A 24,888-nucleotide genomic window follows, 5' to 3' on the forward strand; every position below is an offset into this window, starting at 1 on the left:
TGATACCTAGATATTTGGTCAAATGTTATTCTAAATGGTGTGTGTTTGTGTGTGTGTGTTTAATGAGATAACATTTTATCCCATTTTTTTTAAATGAGTTAACATTTAAGTCCATAAACTCTGAGCAAAGCAGATCATCCTCCATAAAATTAGTGGCTTCATCCAATCATTGGAAGGCCTTCCTTGAAAGAGAATGACCTCCCTCAAGCAGAAAGAAATCCTGGCAGAAGGCTGCCTTCTGACTCAAACTGTAACTTCCCTGGGGCTCCAGCCTGTCAGCCTACCCTTCACATTTTAGACTCGCTAAAGTCACAGTCACATGAACCAATTCCTTAAAATAAATCGGTCTCTCTCTCAGTAGTTGGATCGGCAGACAGACAGAATACATCTCTCTCTCTCAGTAGTTAGCCACACACACACACACACACACACACACACACACACACGTGCACGCGCCTGTTGTTTTTCTTTCTTTGGAGTCCTGGCTGATACATTTCCTTAATATGTCGTGGTGACCTTGGGTAGCTGAGACTTGCATTTCCAATCTTTCAGTTGGCAGTTCAGTCCTATTGCTACATGGTTTTTCTTTTGATGGTGGTTCTGAATAATCTCAATCAAAGAACAAGGGTCATTGTAACTCTATGCTTTTAATGAGGTTAAGGAGAAAGTCTAACCTACTTTTGCTTTAATAAAATAATGGATCAGCCCTCAGGGCCACATTTGAAATGCTTTTTTGAGTCTGAGGTAGTATAAGATCTGGCATTTGGTTGCAGTATATCATAATAGAAAACTGAAAGAAGCAGACATGGGGCAAAAATCCCTAAATTGATCAGTTAAAAAGGCTTTTAGATCTTAGTAATGTTGACATTTATTTGGCAGAAATCTTCTCTAAAGGAGACATTATTTTTTCCACCCAGTCAACTTTAATATAAAACAACCAATTTAAGCTTGCCTGTGTGATAATTAGGCATGGAGGAAAGAATGATAAATCATTGAAAATAATAAGAGCTTTTTTTTTTTTTAATGTTTACCATATGCTGGGGTCTACTAATCACTTTATATGTATAATTTCACTAAGTCCTCACAGGAAGATGAAGTAAATCCTGTAAGTGTTCCAACTGTACAGATGAGAGAAATGGATCATTTGTCTGAGGTCTCACAGGTAAAAACAACTCTTGGCCCTGGCCTCAAACTAAAGCCTCTTTGACTCTGAAGCTCCTGTTACTAACCACTACATTCAATGATCTCATATCTGTAATTTTTAATCTCTTCCTTCTATTGAACCAAAGATACTAGCAATCAGATTTGCTTTCTTCTAGCACATACTGGGCTATGCATGGGCTTTAGAGTCAAACAGTTCCAGATTTACCTACTGAGACTTTGCGCTGAATTCTTAACCTCTTTTTGCTTGAGGTTCCTCATTTGTACAAATAAAATAATATCTGTCTCCTAGCATTATTGTAAAGACTAAATGAGCTAATGCCTATGGAACTTCTGGATTCACAGTGGTACTCAGTGACTCTTACTCCATCCCTGGGGTGCTGGGAGAGGTCCTGCTGAGAGCTGGGAGTCTAAGTGAACAGTAGGAGGCAGAAGAAAAAGAAACCCATCCTCCCATGGGACATCCAGGCCCTAAGCATTCACGTTTTATTTGCACTTGCCAATATTCCACTCCAGCCTCACTTTGAGTATGTCTCTCAAACAGTGAGATGATTTTAGAAAGGAGACTAAGTAGAGAATCTTGGTGTTGGGTTGGAAGGACTGACATGTCTGAATTCTAACTGCTTTATATAGCAGGCTCTCTGGATAATTGGTCACAGAGAACAGTTATTTCCTCAAGTAGGTATCAGGCAGCATCCTTTTGGAATATGACTCTGTCACTCTGGGTAAGATACCTGATCTTATCCAAAGGATACAAAAATGCTGATTTGAAAGGGCACATTCACTCCAATGTTTATAGCAGCCTATCAACAATAGCCAACTTAGGGAAAGAGCCCACATGTCCATCAACTGATGAATGAATAAAGAAGATGTGGTGTATATATGTATTGGAATACTACGTGGCGATCAAAAAGAATGACATCTTGCCATTTGCAATGACATGGATGGAACTAGAGTGTATTATGCTAAGTGAAATAAGTCAGTCAGAGAAAGACAAATATCATGTGATTTCACTCGTATGTGGGATTTAAGAAACAAAACAGATGAACATAGGGGAAGGAAAGGAAAAATAAAATAAGATAAAAACAGAGAGGGAGGCAAACCATAAGAGACTCTTAAATACAGAGAACAAACTGAGGGCTGCTGGAGGGGATGTGGGTGGGGGCATGGGCTAAATGGATGATGGACATTAAGGAAGGCACAGGATGTTATATGTGAGTGTTGAATCACTAAATTCTACTCCTGAAACCAATACTACACTGTATGTTAACCAACTTGAATCTAAATAAAAAACAACAAGAACAAGAACAACAGCAACAAAGGGACCTGATCAAGTCTGCGAGCTCATAATGCACTAGTGCTGAGTCTACTGCTTAATTCTATCTTTTTCTCCGTGGAGGTGTTTCAGGGAAGGATCTCATTATTGCTGGCACATGCAAAGAATATGTGCCTCTCTGAAAGTAGAGAGACACAAAGATGGCAGATACCACAACCCGCCCCTCTACTCCTTGTGCCATGCCCACAACAGACATCACTAATCGGCGGTGCTATCTACCTGCATAGCCAAGACTTAGCCTCAGAATTGTTTTCAAAACACTATTTTAGGCATCCATCAAGAATCGATCACAATTTAGCCGAGAGAGTATATGTAATTGCCATCCCTGGCTGGACCTTCACTTAACAATGTTCGATGGTAGGAGTTGAGATCCATTCACTACACTGAGCCAATGACATCACAATAAAATGGGCAAGTTTCTTCCCCCTGAAGACTTCAAACTGGGATCATATTAGCCTAAGAACTTCAATTCTGGAGTCACTGACCTTTCAATGGCTTTTGTGAAGAGAGGGATCGTGTAATAACCAGATGAGTTTATGAGACAGTAACGAACAACTCCTCAAATCTTAGTATGACACAACACAAGTTTATTTCTTACTCAAGCTACATGTTTGCCATGGGTGGACAGAAGCTTCTCCTCTTATGTCTGCACTGTCTCCAACACTCAGCCTTCTGGGTTACTGTAACGGGGAGAGCACCTGTGGAGATCTCACGCCTGCCCTTCTGTTCTTCAGCCAGGAAGTGGCACACATCCCTTCCTCTCCCAGCTCATTGGCCAGAACTAGCCACACCCCCTGACTGCCCAGGCTGAGAAGGGTAATCTGTGTGCCCAGAAGAAGAGAACCAGATACTGGCGAACGCTAGTAAAGTATACTGCAGAGGGAGAAAGACTATTATAAAGCTGACATCACCTTTCCTAAAAGCTTTTAGGCCCAAGAAACAGCTTTAATGGGGATTATTTTCCTCCTGGAATATTCGCTATTGTGTGTGTAGGGAAAAAACCCTCTTACCTGGATCCTTTATGGACAATGAAGATAAAAGAACCATTTCCCCCTGCTTTCTCAGCTAAGGAGCCATTTACTCTGGCTGTCTTCTGAAAGCATTATAGCCCCATTATCATAAATCTGCCAGAGAGAGAGCAACAGGAAAGCCTTGGATCACATTTTTATGTTGAATGTTTTGAACTTCCCCCCAAAACTATCAAACTCCAGATATCATATGTCTCAAATACCCTCCTTTTGTAGCCTTGGCTAAGTGCATCTTGTCCGAGTGGGGATGTACTTTTAGGCCTGAGTGCAGAATTGCTCATGACCTTATAAAAATGGAAATTACATTTTACTTTGAGTTGCAATTTACCTGAATATGGCACTCACTAAAGGATAGGTATAGTGCATCTAAAAGCTAATAGCAAGAAATGTCAGTGCTTAAGGTTTCTGATAATGACCAAGGCCACAGGAACTAGCTGGCAAAATGCAGACATAGTGAGTGGTTCCTGAAGAAGTGCTGACATTGTTAGAGGTCTACCACTATCAACAGGTAGAAAATATGACTATTTTATGTATCAGATTCAATTTATACCCCCTTTTCCAGCAGTCACTTTTAATTTCCCATCAGTGAAGCCATGGCTTGCCCAGGACTGTGCTGAGGGTTGTTCTAATGTAGTAAACTCTTCTTACCCCAGAGAGACTGACATCTTCCTGGTAAGTGAGAACTAGCAACTAAAGCCACCAAAGGCACTGCCACAAACAGACAGAAGGGTTGGGTTGCCACCTCTAGGCCTTGTTACATGACATGAAGCTTTTAGCACAGGCTGTGGCTCCATAAATATTAGTGGTTATTATTATTTTCTCAGTAGTTGTAGTCACAGAGGTTTAACTTTTAGTGGGTCTTTGTTTAGCCTAACACATCTCTAAAGGACCACTGGAAATGACTTCTAGAAGTACAGGTGCCCACAGGCTGAACTGCCCACCACTTTTCATGAGTAGGGCGAACCTGAAGACAATCGTGGACATACTAAGACTCAGCACACCAGCAGGCACTTCGTTTGCAAAACATTGTGATAAATCTGAAAAACCTCTGGAGGAGTAACCCAGAGAATTACAGATGTTTTCCTTCTCCAGTGGAGGTGGGAGGGGTCTGTCCTCCTGATCTGATTTGTCTCTTGGGTCACAGAGGAAGGGTTCGAGAGGTCTACCACTATCAACGATGCTATACACTGGGGGTGGCTAAGCTTTTCATGGGAACCAGGGCTTTGGACCACCAGGAGATACAGCTGTTCAGTGTGCTCATTGAGGGTCTGATGACTGCAAGGCCCTTTTGGGAGATGCAAGGATGAACATAATCCAGCACCACAGTGCATAGGAAGAAACGGGCCATACACAAATAGCTCTGACACAAGGCAGGAAGGGATGCATCTTGTAAGAAAAGGTCAGTGAAATACAGCAGGAGCACAGAGAAGGGATAGATTCCTTCTCATTGCAAGATCAGTCTCCCTAGAGGCAGTAACATTTGCATTGGACAGTGAAGAAGGTATTTGACTTTGACAGATAGAGAAGCATGGAAGGGCCCATCAGGAAGAAGGAACAGTACAAGCCTAAGAGAGGGACAGTCCTGAGTGCGTTTGGTGCCATGTGGCTGGACCATAGGGTTAACAAGGGGACTGGTGGGAGAGCACACCAGAATGACCAGCTGATGTAAGGGTGGGGGGTCTGAGCTATCAGGCAGAGAGTCTGGGGATTCAGTGAAGGTTTGTGAGCAGGGAAGTGTGATGGGAGTAATGACAATCAGTGCAGGTGCCAGAGGACTGCAAGTTAGAGGCTGTCTGTTCGGGTACGAATATTCCACAGGTACAGAAAATACTTGACACAACCCATGGTAAGAAGAAGAAAAAAAACCAGGAATAAGAACAGTCTGATCAGTCTTTTTATTCTGGCTGGGGGATTTCAGTAATGTTGCAACAAATAGATTAAGTCCCAGTTGTATTTCTTTTATTTTTTATTTTTTTTAAATGTTTATTTATTTTTGAGACAGAGCACAAGTGGGGGAGGGACAGAGAGAGAGGGAGACACAGAATCTGAAGCAGGCTCCAGGCTCCAAGCTGTCAGCACAGAGCCCAGTGTGGCGCTCGAACTCACTAACCGCCAGATTATGACCTGAGCTGAAGTCAGACACTTAACCAACTGAGCCATCCAAGCGACCCCCCAATTGCATTTCTTTAAAAAAAAATTTTTTTAATGTTTTATTTATTTTTGAGAGAGACAGAGACAGAATGTGAGTGGGTTAGGGGCAGAGAGAGAAGAGGGCAGAGAGAGAGGGAAACAGAATCTGAAGCAGGTTCCAGGCTCCAAGCTGTCAGTACAGAACCCGACATGGGGCTCGAACCCAAGAGATGTGAGATCATGACCTCAGCTGAAATCAGATACTTAACCAACGGAGCCACCCAGGCGCCCCCCCCCGCCCCCCCCCAGCCAATTGCATTTCTTAAAACAAGATGAAAATGAGGAATATAAGGTTTTTTTAAGTTTATTTATTTTGTGTGTGTGTGTGTGTGTGTGTGTGTGTGTGTGTGTGTGTGTGAGAGAGAGAGAGAGAGAGAGAGAGAGAGCGCACGCACACGAACGGGGGAAGGGCAGAGAGAGAAGGAGAGAGAATCCCAAGCAGGCTCTGTGTTGACTACGTAGGACTCAAACTCACAAACTGTGAGATCATGACTTGAGCTGAAACCAGGAGTCAGACACTTACCTGACTGAGCCACTCTGGCATCCTGGAATACAAATTCTTAAAACAAATAAATGAAATAAATGATTACAAGGTTCAATTTCCTCTCAAACTCTTGTAATTTTTAAAAAGTTAGGATGACACAGGCGGCCTTCTCTTGAGCACAGTAGCTAGATCATCAATTTCATAATGACAAGATCTAGAATGTAACAAAAACAATTTAAAATGCTAAAATTATTGATGATTCTAAATTTTGTGGCAAACTGTCTTCGTTTGTTCAGGCTGCTATAGCAGAGTATCATAGGATAGAAAGCTTGTAAATAATAGAAATCTATTTCCTACAGTTTTTGAAGGCTGAGAAGTTGAAGATCCAGGTGCTAGCAGATTTGGTAAACTTAGTAAATTTGGTAAATCATAGATTTGGTAAATCATAGATGGCAAACTTTTCACTGTGTCCTCATATGAAGGAGGGCGCAAGGGATCTTCCTGGGGCCTCTTTTATAAGGGCATATTCCCATTCATTAAGGTTAAGTATCCTTTTCCAAAGGCCCCACCTCCTAATACCATCTCAAGAGGGAGTAGATTTCAACACAGCAATTTTGGAGGGACACAGACATTCAACCTATAGCACAATATTCTTCAGTATTCTCTCCTTTCCTCATGATAACTTATAACATGGTATTAATTGCCAGACCAGTCAACATCTCAAAGCTTCTCATTCTTTCAGTGTTTCAGTTTTTGAAGCTTCTGGCTTCTGGCTTTAACTGTAATTTTAATCAAGGTAGAATTTAAGATGTTTGGCCCTTGTAGTTTTTAATTTTCCCAAGTGTAACCAAAGCTGTAGAAGAACAAGTTGACTTTAAACTCTTTTAACTGATCTAAAAGGTGCCATTGAGCATTGTTTTTCCCTATGCAGCTGAATTTGAGAGGATGAGAAAGTTGAAACTTGCTGTCTTCTCTTTTTCATGGGAGCATAACAACCCACAGAGCGGTACCCAGGCCATCTACAGGCTGGAAAGGCATCCTTAACAATACGACATGTGTTTCTTTCCTAAAAACTAAATTAAGACAACATCCAAGGGCACCTGGGTGGCTCATTCAGTTGAGCATCCAACTCTTGATTTCAGCTCAGATCATGATCCCAGGATCATGAGATTGGGCCCCACCTCAGGCTCCATGCTGAACGTGGAGCCTACTTGAGAGTCTCTCACTCTCCTTCTGCCCCTCTCCCGCACTCACTTACTTCTCTCTCTCAAATAAATAAATTTTTAAAAAGACCACATCTGGCTGCAAACTTCCCACGCCTAATTAGTGAGAATCCTTTGATATTCACTGCATTAAATAAATAAAAGTATTTTTGGTTGTTACTCATTAGGGCTATGCTGTTTTAAAAAATGGGTAGCCACTGAGGGGCAGTATTTTCACTGGCTTTCCTTGAAGCCATTCTTATGAATAAGTGGCAGGAAATCTTCCCCATGGAACTTGAGCCCTGCAGCCTCCAAGGCTGGCCAGTTGTAGAAAGTACAAGATGCCCTTTTAGTAACTCTACGGTATATGAGTTCCAAGGACCTATGTGAGAGGCACCATGGAAGAGTATGGAACAGAGCTTGAAGATGTGGAGAGCATTGTAGGGGGCAGAGGTAGGCTGTTTCCTTGTACCGAAAGTAGGTGCAGGGCAGACCTGGGGGATACTAGTTTGCTGGGCCTCCTGTATCTCTCACTCTAGAGTCCACACTCAGGATCTATTAATGGACCATCCCTTATTATTTTTTTTTTAATTTTCTTCTAAATGTTTATTTATTTTTTTGAGAGAGAGAGAGACAGAGACAGAGAGCAAATGGGGAAAGAGTAGAGAGAGACAGAGAGACAGAGAGAAAGAGAGAGAGAGAGAAGGGAGGGAGACACAGAATCTGAAGCAGGCTCCAGGCTCTCAGCAGTCAGCACAGAGCCCGTCACGGACTTGAACCCACAAACCGTGGGATCATGACCTGAGCTGAAGTCAGACGCTTAACTGACTGAGCCACCCAGGTGCCTGCCGATAGACCATCCCTTATTAAGGCTCTCTTGCTCTTACTTTTTGACCTTATTTGGGTATGCTGCCCTTGAATTAATTTCTGACCTTGTAGAAACTATAGAAGAGGTTGCCTGCCAAGCCAAGGGTTGATTTAGTTTCAGATCTCTTCATCATTAAGTCATTTAAGAAAAATTTATTGAGCAGCTATTATATGCCCAGTACTGTGCTAAGTATTACGAAATAGGCAAGAAACACATGATACCTGCCCTCAAGAGATGATAATGTTAATGAGGGTGCCAGATAAGAAAAGAGTGTAATACAGAGTGAGAAGACAGATGGAGAGAAGCACCCAGTCTTCCAGGAGAACATTCTAACTCAGACTGAAGGACTCAGGGAAGACTTCTAGCAGGAGGTGACACAAGACATAATTCATGAAGGGCCAAGAGGTGATAGACAGGTGGGTTCCAGTTCCAGTAATGGCACTCACTTCCTGACTAAGCTTAATCATTTCTGGCTTTTGACTGAAAGTGAGAGATTTGTAACTCTTCCTTTCACTTGAACACTTAGGGCCATTGTAGGGTTATTAACTGGCATAATTTCAATATTGCTATGTCTCAGGAAATAGGGAGACCCAAGGAGAGGAAGAGACATGAGATGGGGAGTGGCTGGTCAGTGAAGCAGTCAGAACACACAAAGCATTTATTGTTTGCCGTCCTGTGAGGGCACAGTTTGTGGTGCCCCCAAAACAATTAAGAGATAGACATTAAAGATTAATGGTTGCAGATCACCATAACAAATATAATAATAATGCAAACATTTGAACTACTGTGAGAATTACTGAAATGTGACACAGAGACACAAAGTGGGCAAATGCTGTTGGAAAAATGACACTAATGGACTCACCAGATACGGTGTTCCATAAACCTTCAATTTGTTAAAAAAAACAACGCAGTGTCTGTGAACTTGCAAATAAAGCAAAGGGCAATAAAGTGAAGTATGCCTGTATTCTACTTTTTTGATGCTACTGTGAATGGATTTTTTTCTCATTGTCTATGACTATGTCTAAGGTCGACTGAAAGGAAGGTCTCTTAACAGTGCTGGGTCAAAAGGGTAAACAAAGGGGTGCCTGGGTGGCTTAGTCAGTTAAGCGTCCGACTTCAGCTCAGGTCATGATCTCATGGTTTGTGGGTTTGAGCCCCGCATCAGGCTCTGTGCTGACAGCCCAGAGCCTGGAGCCTGTTTCAGATTCTGTGTCTCCCTGTCTCTCTGCCCTTCTCTCACTCACGCTCTGTCTCTGTGTCTCAAAAATAAATAAACATTAAAAAAAATTAAAAAAAAAAAAGGATAAACAAAGAAAGGAATCTTGACCCCTATTTCAACATGGTTCATATACCCACAGTAAAAGCTCCTAGAATAACTCTGTCCAAGAGCAGTTTTGTGATGATGCAACTGTTCTCTGTGATGTCCATGCAGGTAACCCCTGGCCATAAGTAGCTCTTAAGCACTTGAAATGGGAGTAATAGAACAGAGATTCTGATTTTTTTTTAAATTCTACATAATTTAAACTTAAATAGCCACCTGTGGCTAATGGCTATTATATTGGACAGCATAGTTCTAGAAGAAAGCATGGGAGAATATTTTCATGAATTTAGGGTAGGCAATTATTTCTTAGAGATGATATAAAAAACATAATGTAAAATTTTAAAAGTTGATAACTTGAACTTAACTGAAATTTAAAGCTTCCACTCATCAAAAGACACCTTTAAAAAATATTTATTTTGGGAGAGAGAGAGAGAGAGAAAACACCCATGGGATGGGCAGAGAGAGAGGGAGAGAGAGAATCCCAATCAGGATCTGTGGTGTCAGCACAGAGCCTGATATGGGGCTCGATCTCACGAAATGTGAGATCATGACCTGAACTGAAATCAAGAGTTGGATGCTTAACTGACTGAGCCACCCAGGCACCCCTCAAAAGACATCCTAAGAAAATGAAAATGTACGTCACAGATCAAGAGAAAATGTTTACAATGCATTTGACAAACGGCTTGTATTCAAAATGTATTACAAAACTGTCACAAATCAATAACAAAAATAACCCAATTTTTAAAATGTGCAAAAGACTTATACAGAAACTTCACAAAAGAAGATAAACCAATAACCAATAAGCACATGCAAAGGTATTCAACATGACTAGACATCAGAGACATGCCCATTAAAATCACAACGAGATGCCATTTCCCTCCCACTAGCATGACTAACATTGAAAAGACCGACAACACCAAATGTCGACAAGGATGGGGAGTAACTGGAACTCTGATACTTTGTGGTGAGGTTGTAAAATGGCACAACTACTTTGGAAAACTGCAGTTTCTTATCATGTTAAGCACGTGTCTACTCTGTGACCCAGGAATTCTACTCTTAGGTATTTACTCAAGAGCAATAAAAACATGTATCTACAAAGAGACTAATTAAGAGTGTTCATAGCGGGGTGCCTGGGTGGCTCTGTCGGCTGACCTTCCAACTTCAGCTCAGGTCATGATCTCATAGCTGTGAGTTCAAGCCCCATGTTGGGCTCTGTGCTGACCGCTCGGAGCCTGGAGCCTGCTTTGGGTTCTGTGTCTTCCTCTCTCTCTGCCCCTAACCCACTTGCGCTCTGTCTCTCTCAAAAATAAATAAACATTAAAAAAAAAAAAAAAAGAGTGTTCATAGCTGTACTCACAACAGTGCCAAGCTGTCTGTCGACAAGCCAGATGTCTTTTTTTTTTTTTCATTTTTAGAGAGACAGGGTGAGTGGGGGGAGGGGCAGGGAGAGAGGGAGAGAAAGTATCTGAAACAGGTCCCACGTCATCAGCACAGAGCCCAATGCGGGGCTCAAACCCATGAACCATGAGATCATGACCTGAGCCGAAACCAGAAGTCAGAGGCTTAACCGACTGAGCCACCCAGGTGTCCCAAGCCAGATATCTCTTAACAGGAGAATGAATAAACAAATTGTAGCAAACTTATATGATGAAATGTCACTAAGCAAGAAGGACAAACTGTTGTTATATGTAACAACATGGATGATTCTCAAAAAACATTATGCTAAGCAAAAGAATCTGGCACAAAAGGTTATATATTATATGAATTTGTATGAATTTTAAAAACAGGCTAAACTAATCTGTGGTGATAAAAATCCACACACTTTACCTACAGGAGGTGGAAATTGACTAGAAATTCAAGAATAAGCAAAGCTTATCATTAGACAGATCAAGGCAGTGCTACCTAAAGTGGGTAGAAATTGAATGGAAGGAAACTTTCTAGGAGAAAGGAAACATTGTCTATCTTGGTCACTATCAGAGTGATAGTTATATGGATGTTTACATGGGATTTTGCTTTTATGATCTATGAGTTCCAATATGTAAATTTTACCCTGTAATGGAATAAATGGAATTGAAGCAATCTGTGTCTGCGATTACATTTTTTCACATATAGTTTCTTTAGTTTACCAAAGAAAGAAAAGAAGAATAAAGGGATGATCTATTGAGTATTTAACATTTACCAAATTCTAAGAGTACAAAGGTGAACTTTTGCCTTGTTCTCAGGGAGGGAGAATCAGACAAATTGCACTGTTATCACACCAAGAGATCATCAGGAGAAAGGTCAGAAGAGCCGGGTGGGGCAGAGAAGGCACCTCCAGGGCCTGACTGTCCGCCTCCTGGCTCTGCCATGCAGGAAGACAAAACTCTTTTGGTCTCCTCTTGGCTCAGCAAGGATGATTTTTTTTTTTTAATTATTAATTTATTTTTTTAATTTACATCCAAGTTAGTATATAGGGCAAAAATGATTTCAGGAGTAGATTCCTTAATGCCCCTTACCCATTTAGCTCACCCCCCTCCCACAATCCCTCCAGCAACCCTCTGTTTGTTCTGCATATTTAAGAGTCTCTTATGTTTTGTCCCCCTCCCTGTTTTTCTTTTTGCTTCCCTTCCCTTGTGTTCATCTGTTTTGTCTCTTAAAGTCCTCATAATAGTAAAGTCATATGAGTTCTCTGACTGACTAATTTCTCAGCAAGGATGATTAATGGAGCCACTTCTTAATCCTGAGAAAATGTAGCCTAGGTTATGGAAGAGCTGCTGCCCACAGCTGGGTTTCTGGGTCTGCTTTCATACTCGGTAGATGCTTCAGGCAGGCAGAGAAGCCTCAGCTGCTTCTTAGCCCTGGATTTGGAAAGTGACATAAGCATCTTATGTCTTAGTCATGCTCTTTCCAAATGTGTTAAGCCCTTCTTTCCTAGGTGACATTTTATCTTATTTGGTCACAGGTTGCCGGCACACTTATTCCTACTCTCAAACATCTTTTAAACCTGGGTGAAGTGACAATTAGGGGAAGAAAACCACTTACTGAAAGATAAGAAGACCTCTTAAATGTGCATTAAAGCAGAAGTTGTCACTCCCTCTAAAGTGATTTTTCTCTGAATTCTGAATACGTGACTTGGTGAACATTGTACTCTTGTATAAATCATTGAGCTTCACATCACATTCTCTCAGTAGGCTATGATATTTGTTCACCTGATTTTTTTTTTTTTTTAATTAAAAAGGATTGGGGCGCCTGGGTGGCTCATTCGGTTAAGCGTCTGACTTTGGCTCAGGTCATGATCTCGCGGTCTGTGAGTTGGCCCCGCATCAGGCTTTGTGCTGACAGCTCAGAACCTGGAGCCTGTTTCAGATTCTGTCTCTCCCTCTCTCTGACCCTCCCCCATTCATGCTCGGTCTCAAAAATAAATAAATGTTAAAAAAATTTAAAAAAAAAAAAAAGGGAAACTCAGGCTTCTGAGAAGAATGCCTTGTCTGATGTCACCCAGGTAATCAGGTTGGAGAGCTGGTATAAAGTCCCTCAGCTGCTGGATTGCAAAGCTTATAGGATAACTGACCTCCAAAATCCAGAGGTCTACATGGAAGTAATATATGGAGTCCATACGGTCAGATTTTCCAGACTGTAAATTGCATCCAGGGACCCTTGGGTGGCTCAGTTGGTTAAACATCTGACTCTTGATTTCAGCTCAGGTCATGATCTCACAGTTTGTGAGTTTGAGCCCTGCAATGGGCTCTGTGCTGACAGTGTGGAGTCTGCTTGGGATTCTCTCTCTCTTCCTCTCTCGCTGCCCCTCCCCCACTTGCTCATGTTCTCTCTCTCTCAAAATAAATAAAAATAAACTTAAAAAAATTGCATCCTTGCCCTCTGCCCCATGAGAGCTTGGTCATAAGAACTTTATCCTGAGTGATAGGGTGGGAAGGAAGAGATTTAGAACTAAAGTCACGGAGATCACATGCTTGTTAAACAGACTCTAGAATCTAATTTTTGTCAGCTTCTATTCTGGATTTGAAAATGTGTTCAGTCATGATTCTTACCCTTAAAGAATCACTACCTGTGTGTGAGCAACCTTTGTAGAAATCTGGAAAGGATGGTGATTAAAGTAGATGGGTGTCAGCTTATTCAAAGCTCTAATGGGGTTAATCCACACATATTTTATTCATTCATTCACTGACTTATTACCATTGAGTTGCTAATTGGTTCCACATTAAATAAAACAAGGAATTAGGAAAGTGGGTTTTATTCTCACTGCCATTACTAACTGGTTTTGTGACTCAGGGGGGCAATCTGATGGCTCTTTACCTTAGCTCATGAATTTCTGAAACGGGTATCATGATTCCTGCCCTAAGTGACTGCACTGGTCATTTTTGAGAATCAAGTGAAATACATGGACATGAAAGCACTTTGACAAATATGAAACTTACCCTGTAAGATAGCACTGCTGTTCAGGCTGATCTGATGTAGGTCAAGGGTCCTAAACTTGGCCATCAGTGGTGATCCCTGGGGATTCTATGAAAACACAGCCCCTACCTCTGGAGATTCTGAAGGTCTTGACCCAGGATTCTGCATTTTTTTAAATTATGTTTCTTTATTTTTGAGAGGCAGAGAGAGACAGAGCATGAGTGGGAGAGGGGCAGAGAGAGAGGGAGACACAGAATCTGAACCAGGCTCCAGGCTCCGAGCTATCAGCACAGAGCCCGATGCAGGGCTCCAACTCACAGACTGTGAGATCATGACCTGAGTCAAAGTTGGACGCTCAACCGACTGAGCCACCCAGGTGCCTGACCTGCAGGATTCTGCATTTTGAGAAGCACTTCAACTAATTCTGATGCAGGTGATCCAAGAGTCCCAGAGAAGCATGGTTGTTTGATCCAGAATACTGGGGGATTCCTCAGCAAGGTGTCTTTTCGGGATGGTCCAGTTGTCTTAGGTTTATTTACATGTTCAGAAGTGATATCTCTCCGTTGTGGTATTTGTCTGTCCTGTACAGAGGCATGTGCTCGAGGCTCAGTGGAAACATGCTGGTCTGCCCAACATGCCAAACCCACGATTTCTGTAGGTGAACAAGCTGGTATGTAAGCACTCTTTTATTTTCCTTCTCTCTACAGCAATGCAGAGTCTTCAGAGAAGAGATTCAGAATGAATAGCTTTGTGTCAGACTTCGGAAGACCGCTGGAGCCAGATAAGGTGTTTTCTCGACAGGGCAATGAGGAATCCAGGTCTCTCTTTCATTGCTACATCAACGAAGTGGAACACTTGGATAGGGCTAAAGCTTGTCACCAGACCACAGCCCTTGACAGCTGTGTTCAACTGCAGGAAGCCATTAGAAGCAACGGGCAGCCAGAGGAGGAGTTGAACAGGCTCATGAAGTTTGACATCCCCAACTTCGTGAACACAGACCAGAACTCCTCCTTTGGGGAGGATGATCTTCTGATTTCAGAACCACCTATTGTTCTAGAAAATAAGCCAGTTTCCCAGACCTCACACAAAGACCTGGATTGAGAAACGTACTCTGTAAAGTGTCTTCCTGGAGATGTTGGATCCGTCTTTGTAAAGCAAAAAATCTCCACTGACCAAAGTTGTTTGTGTGTGTTGGGGGGAGACATGGGAGACAGAGATAGAAAGAAAGACACAGAGAAGAGAGCCCCCTTAGAAAAGAGCTGAAGAAGCTGAGTTTCTGTGCCTTTAAACACAGTTCAGGCTTTTTTGAGAATAAAGTATTTGCATGGTCTCATCTTCCTTGTTGAAAAGTTTGGCTGCACAGAGTGTCAGTGTTCTTGAATGGGGGTTAGCATGCTGCATTCCAGTCTGGCCCTGCCACCACCACGCTCTATTTTTAGCAAGTTGCTTTACCTCTCTGGGCTGCCACATTGTTCATTGTAACATGAGGAGTTTGAAGTAGATGACTCATCCCAGCTCTAATATTTTGTGAATTTGTGACTTTGCATCCAGAAGAAGCTGGAATGTACATAACGCAGTATAAACCAGGGCACTGCCTCCTATCTCTTGTAGGATGCCCTATGTCGGTACCTTCCACTCAGCCCTTAACTGAGCCCAGCTTTTGTCAGAGGTCCAAGCATCTATGAGGAGGTCAGAAGACACATCTCTCAGTCACCATGGCCAACATTTCTTTGATTGTACTGAAACAGCTCTTCTGAGAACCTCCAGCCACCCATGCTAAAAGCTAGGGCCAGCCCTGCCCCTCTTCTCCCAGAATGAGTACCAATTCATGGTACATCGCATGGCACTCTTGTTCCCAGAAATGTAGAGAAGGTTGTCAGCTCAGTGAGAGGAGGTGCCTTTTGTATCTCTGTGTTGGCATGTGTCCGTCACAAGAAGAGTTCTTGCCATGATATTTACTTGGCAGATGTGTAGGTGATGGTCATGTGACTAGTGTATGGACTTTGAGCTGAGATGGTGAATGGGTTGTAAATCCCCACCAACAGATATGTAGGGTGGCCTGGTGCAACACAGAGTTAATTTCATGAAAGAATCCAGTCTGCACACTGGTATTGGAAACAACTTGGTTTCGCGCACACAGTTGCTTGCATGGCCAACTGCTAATCTCTGGGTGGCATTTTCATCATGAATTTGTTTACCACCTGTCTTGCTAAAGCTAAAAAATAAATGCATTTGCACAGGAATTTTCTCTGGTTCTTTGTTCTCACACATCCAAATTTTTCATTTCCTTTAAGAATTATTCCATGTTTATAATGCTTCCTAATTTCTGTCATCTCTAGGAGCCCAGTTGGTCTGAGTCATGCACCAGATTTCATTTGGGAGTTATCCCACCAGAAGAAATCCCTTTTCTATAATATCTTTTGAGGAAAATATTATTCTTTAAGACTCTAACATTAAACAGTAGAACAAAGCATGGAACATTTCTTGTAATTAGCACATTTTTGCAAATAGATACTTGCTATTTTCATTAAAGAATGCTGATTTTATTAACTTTTACTAATATGAATATTACTATTCATCACTGAAACAACCAAATATAAACCATAGGCTATTTCTTAAGATTCAAATCTATTTAAGTGGTATCTTACTTAGAAATAGATTCATTAGAAGAGTGTTACTAGAAGTTGGAAAAATACCTATGACCATACCATCATTCTTATTAACTAAATGTCAAGAACTGTGAAGGGTATAAGATTTTACACCTCCTGCAAGCTATCAACGTAAGCCAGGTCCAGTTTTGTGGATGCTGGCAGAAGACATGAGACTCCTGGCTCAGAGACAAAGAACTTCTTACAACACAGCAGGCAACATGTTCTTCATGGTCATGTTGGATCCTAAATTCATTTCCCGTTGCTACTGTAGCAAAGTACCACAAATTTAGCTTAAAGCAACACATGTTTATTCTCTTATAGTTCTAGAGCACAGAAGTCCAAAATCAGTGTCAGTGGGCTAAAATCAAAGTGTCATCAGAGCCGTATTCCATTTGAAAGCTCTAGAGAAAAATCCACTTCCTTGCCTTTTCTGGCTTTCAGAGGCTACTCACACTCTTTGGCTTAGGACTTTGTATCACTCCATCCTCTGCTCCTACTTTATACCTCTGTCTCTGGCCATCCTGCCTCTCTCCTATAAGGACCCATTAGGACCCTTATAATCCAATTGCATTAGATTACCCATGATAATCTCCCAATTTGAGATTCTTAATTGCATATGCAAGATTCCTTTTGTCATGTAAGGTAACATACTCACAAATTCAAGGATTATGACTTGGACATGTTTTGGGAGGGTGTTAGCCTACAGTCTTCCCTTTGGCCCCAAAGATTCATGAGCACCTCACATGTAAAATATATTCACCTCATCCCACCATCCTCCAAAGTCTCAATTATAAAGCATCAACTCAAAGTCCAATTTATAGTCTAAATCTTATTAGCTCAAAAGTCCCAATTTCATCATCATAATTATCTAACTCAGGTATGGGTGAGACCCTGGGTACGATCCATCTTGGGAAAAATTCTCCATCTGTGGCTTGTGAAACTAGAGAACAAGTAATTTGTTCCCAAAATACAACGGTGGGACAAGCACATCAGACCAGTTATAGACATCTGTTCCAAAAGGGAGAAACTGGAAGGAAAAAAGGACTCACCAGTCCTAAGCAATTTTGAAATTCATGTGGGCTAACTCCATTCAGTTGTCCTGGAAATAATCCTCTGTGGCTCATGGCTTTGCCCTCTGGGCCTGCAGCTCTGCCCTTTCAATCATCCTTTCTTTTTCTTAAATGTGTTTGTAATGGAGTAGTTTATCAACCTGTTTCCTGCATGTAGAACTTTGGCGGGGGATCTCACAGCCTACTTTCATCTTGTCCTCTTTCTGTCCCTTAAAGCCCAATTTGGCAGTGTTTCTCCAGGTGTCACATTCTCAAGAACATTGTGAGACTTCTCACTGTGTCACATGTATTCATTCCATTAGACAAGAGGCACAAATCGCACCACAGAATCATTCCCTCTTGAGGCTGGGGCATGACCTTTTGTAACTCCAAGCTGGTCAGTGGAAGGTGGCTTTTGCTTTGATCAATGACAATTCTCCAGAGAATGGAGAACTAGTGGACCAACACTGCCCCCGAAGCTGGGAATGACAAACCGGCTAGTAAAGGAATCTGGGTGGGACATCGCCAGCACCCTTATAAACAGTAACAGATGACATTTATTGGGTACCAAGCAGCCTCTGTGCTAACTTAATTTTTGTAACCCCACTATGAGAACTCTCAATACAGAGGCTTAAATGATCCTTTTAAATATAAGTTAAGTCCGATTACCTCTCTGCTCAAAACGCTGCAATGGGGGCACGTGGGTGGCTCAGTCAGTTAAGTGTCTGACTCTTGATTTGGGCTCAGGTCTTGATCCCAGGGTCGTGGGACTGAGCCCTGTGTTGGGCTCCATGCTGAGCATGGAGCCTGCTTGGGATTCTCTCTCTCTTCCTCTCTCTCTCTGTGCCTTCCCTGCTTGTGCTTGCTCTCTCTCTCTCTCTCAAAATAAATAAACATTCAAAATTCTGCAATGGCTTCCAGTGTCACTCAGCAAAGAAGCTAGAGTCCTTATACTGACCTCAAGGCTTTCCTCCCTCCATCCCCCAGCTGATCTCATCTGTTCTCCCCCCGGCTCACCCTGCTCACCCTGTTTCAGCCCACTGACCTTCCTGCTATTCCTTGAAAACATCAGACATTTGTCTAAGGGCTGTTGCCCTGGCCAGTCTCTCTGTCTGGTACGTTTTTCCTCTAGATGTCCACTTGGCCCACTCTCTCACCTCTTTTAGCTTTTTCCTCAAATGCCCCCTGTTATGGGTCAAATCGTGCCCCCTCCCAACCTGCCAAAATCACATGTTAAAGTCCTATCCCCTAAAGGCTGAGAATGTGACCTTATCTGGAAACAAGGTTGGAGCAGAGGTCACGAGGGTGGGCCCTCATCCAATATGACTTGTGTCCTTATAAAAAGGGAATATTTGGACACAGAGACACGCATAGGACGAAGTCCACGTGAAGAAAAGTCGGGAGAAGATAAGCCAAGGAGAGATGCCTGGAGCAGACTTCCCCTCAGCAGCCTTAAGAAGGAAGCAGTCCTGCTGACTGACACGTTGATCTCAGACTTTCAGCCTCAGAATTGAGAGACAGCAAATCTCTGGCGTTGACATCACCTCGTTGTAGTGCTTTGTTGGATCCCGAGTACCAACAGCCCCCTCCTCAATGTTCTTAGTGAGGCTTACACTGGCCATTCTTTCAAACTGGGCACTGCCTTCCCCTTATTCCTGGCCAGAACCCTATCTCCCTGATCACACTCTGTTTTTCTTTCTCTACTGCACTTATCACCTACCATACTGTACAATTTGCATGATTACAATGTCTGCGGTTTCCTTCGCGTCCCTCTTACTAGAATGTAAGCTCTGCCAGGGCCAGACAGGTGCCTGAAACACAGGAGGCAGCCAATAAAAACTGGCTGGAGGGAGGGATGGGCTGTTTCTTATATGTATTTATATTTATTTTACAGGCGGGAGAACTAAGGCTTTGGGAGACTCGGTCTGTTGCTCAGGTGCAGAGTTGCCTGGCGGCAGACCAACCTGGGTTCCAAGAAATGGAGAACCTGGTGAAGGCTTCAATGGGTCCCTCGCTGTTGGTTAGTATTTACTTGATTTTTTTTTTTTCTGTCTCCAACTTTTGACCTCTCTATGTATTCTTTGTAACTTTCAATCTGTTTTAAATGTTAATTGTGCTTTGTTTCAGGCAAACAACCTGTAAATCTTTTAACTTGCAGGTTTGTTCTCTATTGTGATTACTGATGATGTTTGCTTTCTAGCCTCTTATTTTGTGATTTCTATTTACTTCGCTCTGCTTTTCTCCTTTTTTCTTTACGCCATGCAGCCGTGCTCAAGAGTAGGTGGTCTGGAAATAGTCTGTCTGAGATGGGTTTCATTACTGGCTAACTGTGCCATCTTCACCAGGGTGCCTAGATACTGTTTCCTCATAAACAAGAAGGGATAACATCCACCTAAAAGTTAGTGAGCAGTAAGTGATAAAACATACAAAGCACTTAAAATAGTGATTGACCTATTCTACGTGCTCCATTTTGGCTCATTTGTTTTTATTCTCTCTCTCTCTTTTTAAAATTTAATTCTAGTGTAGTTTTTATTTTCTTTTTAAACTATTTATCTATTTTTTAAACAACTGTTTGAGAGATTCTTCTTGAATTTTAATAAACATACTGGATACTGAAAGTTCAAGTCTGTTGTTTAACTTGTTGAATTTGATGGACCAATTGTTGTATATATTTTGTTTCCATAAGTTCTGTTGGGCTCTTTTAAAACAACCCACCTGTTTTTTTCTCATGAGGTCCTAATATTTTCCATTAAATTTTCTATGATTTATATTTTTAAAGGAGGATTTAGCCATAGTCATGTTATGCTCTCTTTTGTTGTTTCATAGTTTAAGAAACTTGTTAATGTTTATTTGAGAGAGAGAGAGAGAGAGAGAGAGAGAGAGACAGACCGTGAGCGGGGAGGGCGGTGGTAGAAAGAGAGCAAGAGACACAGAATCTGAAGCAGGCTCCAGGCTCCAGGCTCTGAGCAGCACAGAGCCTGCAAACCCACCAACTTTGAGATCACGACCTGAGTCGAAGCGGGTCGCTTAACTGACTGAGCCACCCAGGCACCCCAGTTGTTTCATAATTTAGGCTCTGGAATACTAATCATCTTGGGGGGTTTTGGGTTTGCTACTTCTTATAGTCAATTGTTTCCAACTGGTGTGTGTGTGTGTGTGTGTGTGTGTAGTTGCATGAGCTTCTTTACAGTGAGCAGTATTTTTTTCTATGATTGTCTCACGCATCCTGGTTTTATAAAAATTTCTCTAAGTGGGGTGCCTGCGTGGCTTAGTTGGTTAAGTTTCTGACTTCAGCTCAGGTCATGATCTCTCTGTTCATGGGTTCAAGCCCCGTGTTGGGCTCTGTGCCAACAGCTCAGAGACTGAAGCCTGCTTTGGATTCTATGTGTGTGTCTCTCTCTCTCTCTCTAACCCTCCCTGCTCTCTCTCAAAAATAAATAAACATTAAACTTTTTTAAATTATTTAAAAAAAATAAAAAATAAAAATTTCCCTGAGTGATCAATCTGGAATTATGTTATTTTTAAACTTTTGCTTGGGGCTTCCTGTCTCATAAATAGGAGTATAAATTTGGATCCCACCTCCACATGAAGCGTGAGCTTGGAGTTTAGATGTTTTTTAAGGGAGGTTTTGTTTTTCTTAGGAACCCTGGTACAACCAGTCCTCGTCCCTTACCTATGTCAGTGTATGGAGTTCCTTGCCTCCCTTGCACTGAAGGGTCTCAGGAAAGCAAGACAGTTTCTATGCCTGGTATGAACCCCTTTTTTCTGAGTGGGTATTTTAACCCACTTGAAGATGCAGATTAAAACCCTGTCCCTGGGGTGCTGTGGCATCAGCTCACAAGCTTACCATTCTGGATTTAAAAGTTTCCTGTTTATTTTTGTCATCTGAGAATTCTTTTCTTCATGGTTAGCTCTATATTATTTTTGTTGTTTTATTTTACCCAGTATTACTGAACGTTTTCCTTTGTAAAGGGATCCAAATTAACTCAGTTTTCTGTATTTCGAGAACTAAAAGCTTCCGTTCTGGAATATCAGTTTTATTTTATTTTTTTATTTTTTTTTAATGTTAATTTTTGAGAGAGAGACAGCAAGCAGGGGAGGGGCAGAGAGAGAGAGAGAGAGAGAGAGAGACACAGAATCCAAAGCAGGCTCCAGGCTTGGAGAATCGTGAGATCATGACCTGAGCCAAAGTTGGTCGCTTAACTGAGCCACCCAGGCGCCCCTCAGTTTGATTCTTTTAAAAAATACATTTCAGTATATTTCGTAGGTGCAAATCTTTATCCTTTTATCTATTTTGTCCACCATTTCCTCTAGTTTATCGAACATATTGGAAGTGATTATTTTAAAAGTCTTCATTTGCTAACCCTGATACCTGGACCACTTGTGTTTGCACTTGCTAATGTTTCCTATTCTCGTATTATTAGATCATATAGCCTGGACACTTTGCATGTCTGGAAATTGTTTACTTATTTGGCAGACATTGTGAATGAAATCGATTGATGCTACAAATAATGTTGTCTTCCATGAGAGAAGCTTCCCCCTACTTCCTGTTAGGCAGGTAGAGTTTGGGGTGATCATCTTGCTCCAGTCAGCCATTGAGGTAGGTCAGTACTCAATTGCTTTTTCAAAAACAACTTTGAGGTATACTTGACAGAATGATTTTTATGATTTAAAGTGTACTTTTTAATACACTTTGACACCCAAGAAACCATCACCACAACCAAGATAATAAATATGTTTATCACCCACAGAAGTTTTCTCATACCCGCTTGTAATCCCTCCCTCCCCATCTCTTCCCCGGGAAACAATTGATCTGCTGTCACTATACATTGGTTTGTATTTTCATGATATTTATATGAATGCAATCATGTGGTATCTACTCTTGTTTTGTCTGGCTTCTTACATAATTATTTTGAGATCACCCATGTTGTATTTTTTTTTTTATCCATTTACTTGTTGATAGATGTTTGGGTTTACAATTTTGGCTATTATAGATAAAACTTCTATGAATATTTGTTTACAAATCTTTATATTGGCATGTGCTTTTATTTTCTTAAGCACCTAGAAGAGGGACATCTGGGTCATATGGCAGATAGATGTTTCTTTTCAAGAAACTGCTGGACATTTTCTAAAATGGTTATATAGTTTTAAACTCCTCACAGTGTATAAATTCTGGTTTGTTTTGCTTTCTTACCAACACTTTGTAAGATCAATCTCTTAAAAATTTAGCCATTCTAATATATGTGTTTAGTCCTACCTCATTATGGTTTTCAATTGCATTTCACTAATAATCAATGCTATTCGGCATCTCTTCATAAGCTTATTTTGCATCTGGATATCTTTGGTAAAGTGTCTTTTCATGTCTTTGGCTCATTGTCTTATTTGGGGTGTTTGTTTTATTACTGACTTTTGAGAGTTCTTTATTTTGGGTATAAATCTTTGATCAGATATATGATCTGCAAATAATTTCTGTCAGCCTATAGCTTGTCTTTTTGTCTGCTTAATAGTGTCTTCGAAGAGCAGAAGTTGCTTATTATGGTGAAGTTGAATTTATCAATTCTTTTTAAAATAGGTCATATTTTTGTTCAACGTTTATTTATTTTTGGGACAGAGAGAGACAGAGCATGAACGGGGGAGGGGCAGAGAGAGAGGGAGACACAGAATCGGAAACAGGCTCCAGGCTCCGAGCCATCAGCCCAGAGCCTGACGCGGGGCTCGAACTCACGGAGCGAGATCGTGACCTGGCTGAAGTCGGACGCTCAACCGACTGCGCCACCCAGGCGCCCCTAAAATAGGTCATATTTTTGGTGTCATGTCAAAGAAATCTTCACCAAACTCAAGGTCATAAATGTTTAATCTTTTTTTCTTTAAGTTTTATAGTTTTAGGTTTTATATTAAAGTCTATGATCCATTTTGAGTTCATCTTTACATATATTGTGATGTATGATCAAAGTTTATTTTTTGCATTAGGAATCTGATTGTTTCAGCACTATTTGTTGAAAAGAACCTTTTGTACTGAGTTGCCTTTGCACCTTTACTGAAAATCAGTTTTCCAGCATGCGTGTACATGTGTTGGCTTATTTCTGGATATTCTATTCTGTTGCATTGTCCTATTTGCCTATATTATGCCAAATCATACTTCTTGATTGCTGTAGCTTTATAGTTAGTGTTATAATCAGATAGTGTAAGTCCCCGACTTTGTTCTTCTTGTTTGAAATTGTTTTGACTATCTGGGGTCCTTTGTGTTTCTGTCTGAATTTTGGAATCAGTTTTTGGAATTTCCTTACATCCTGTTCTGCCAAAATTCCACCCATTTCTTAAGATCCATCCCCAAAGCCACATTTTCCAAAAGAAGCTTTCCAGGTCCCAGGTGAAAGGGATTTCTTCTTTTTCTCCTGTGCTCCATTCACACTCCATATGACACTTAACTGCATTTATTCATACTTGGCTCTGTGTACTTTTCTGATCTTCTTGCCATCTAGTAAACTTCACCGGATCAGAAATCTTGATTTGTTCCCTCTGCTGAAAAAAGAGCTTTAGCCTTTGCAGGTGTGAGCCCTGCATTAAGAGAGATCTGCAAAGATATCTAGCTCATCTCCTGCATATTGTCAAGGAGTCCAACAGATTTAGAATGGTTTATTGTTTGTTATCTCCATGTTCTGTCAGGCCTGATTACTTGTTGCTATTACTGCATTTTCAAAGAATAATAGGATAATCATTGTCCAAATATCAAAACATATTCTAATTGACTTGTGCTGATAATTATGCAGCTGTGTCAATCTATTGTTCACAGAGTCCCTCTTCATTAAACTTTTGGGAGAATGTCATATCTTTAAAGATGGCAATGATATCTTTGTCTACTAGGGCAGGGATGCCTCGACTCAGACCTACTAAATTTCCACTGGTCCCCTTCAGCTCTATTCTAGTCCTCAACTGGGGGAACTTGTAGTAATGCCCCTACCTTCTAAAAGCCTATTATTCTCAGGAAGATTTTTTCTAGGAGTATAGTCATGTCCTTCTTATGGGAGAGATTTAGCTCAGTGATCTGGCAGTATGGGGATATATTTAGTCTGATTTTATAGAGTCTAAACTGTTCCATACTTATTAGGAACAAATACAACAAGGAAATTGTTTTAGTTTCTAACACATTAGCAGCATAATTATATGAGTAGGGAAATCAGCTATCTCATCATATTCAGGCATCAT

General features: G+C 41.3%; 1 protein-coding gene across 2 annotated transcripts in view; it reads left to right on the plus strand.

Annotated features, from left to right (window-relative positions):
- MRAP2 (melanocortin 2 receptor accessory protein 2) overlaps positions 1–16,225 on the plus strand; it is a 54,779-nt gene extending 38,554 nt beyond the window's left edge. For both annotated transcript variants that reach the window (XM_045498929.1, XM_045498930.1), the window contains one exon: positions 14,690–16,225. In XM_045498929.1, coding sequence (XP_045354885.1) covers positions 14,690–15,083 — 394 coding nt within the window. In that variant the 3' untranslated portion in view covers positions 15,084–16,225. The remainder of the gene's footprint in view (positions 1–14,689) is intronic.
- Positions 16,226–24,888: the final 8,663 nt, after the last annotated feature.

This window comes from Leopardus geoffroyi, chromosome B2 (assembly GCF_018350155.1).
Source record: "Leopardus geoffroyi isolate Oge1 chromosome B2, O.geoffroyi_Oge1_pat1.0, whole genome shotgun sequence".
NCBI classification, from domain to species: domain Eukaryota; kingdom Metazoa; phylum Chordata; class Mammalia; order Carnivora; family Felidae; genus Leopardus; species Leopardus geoffroyi.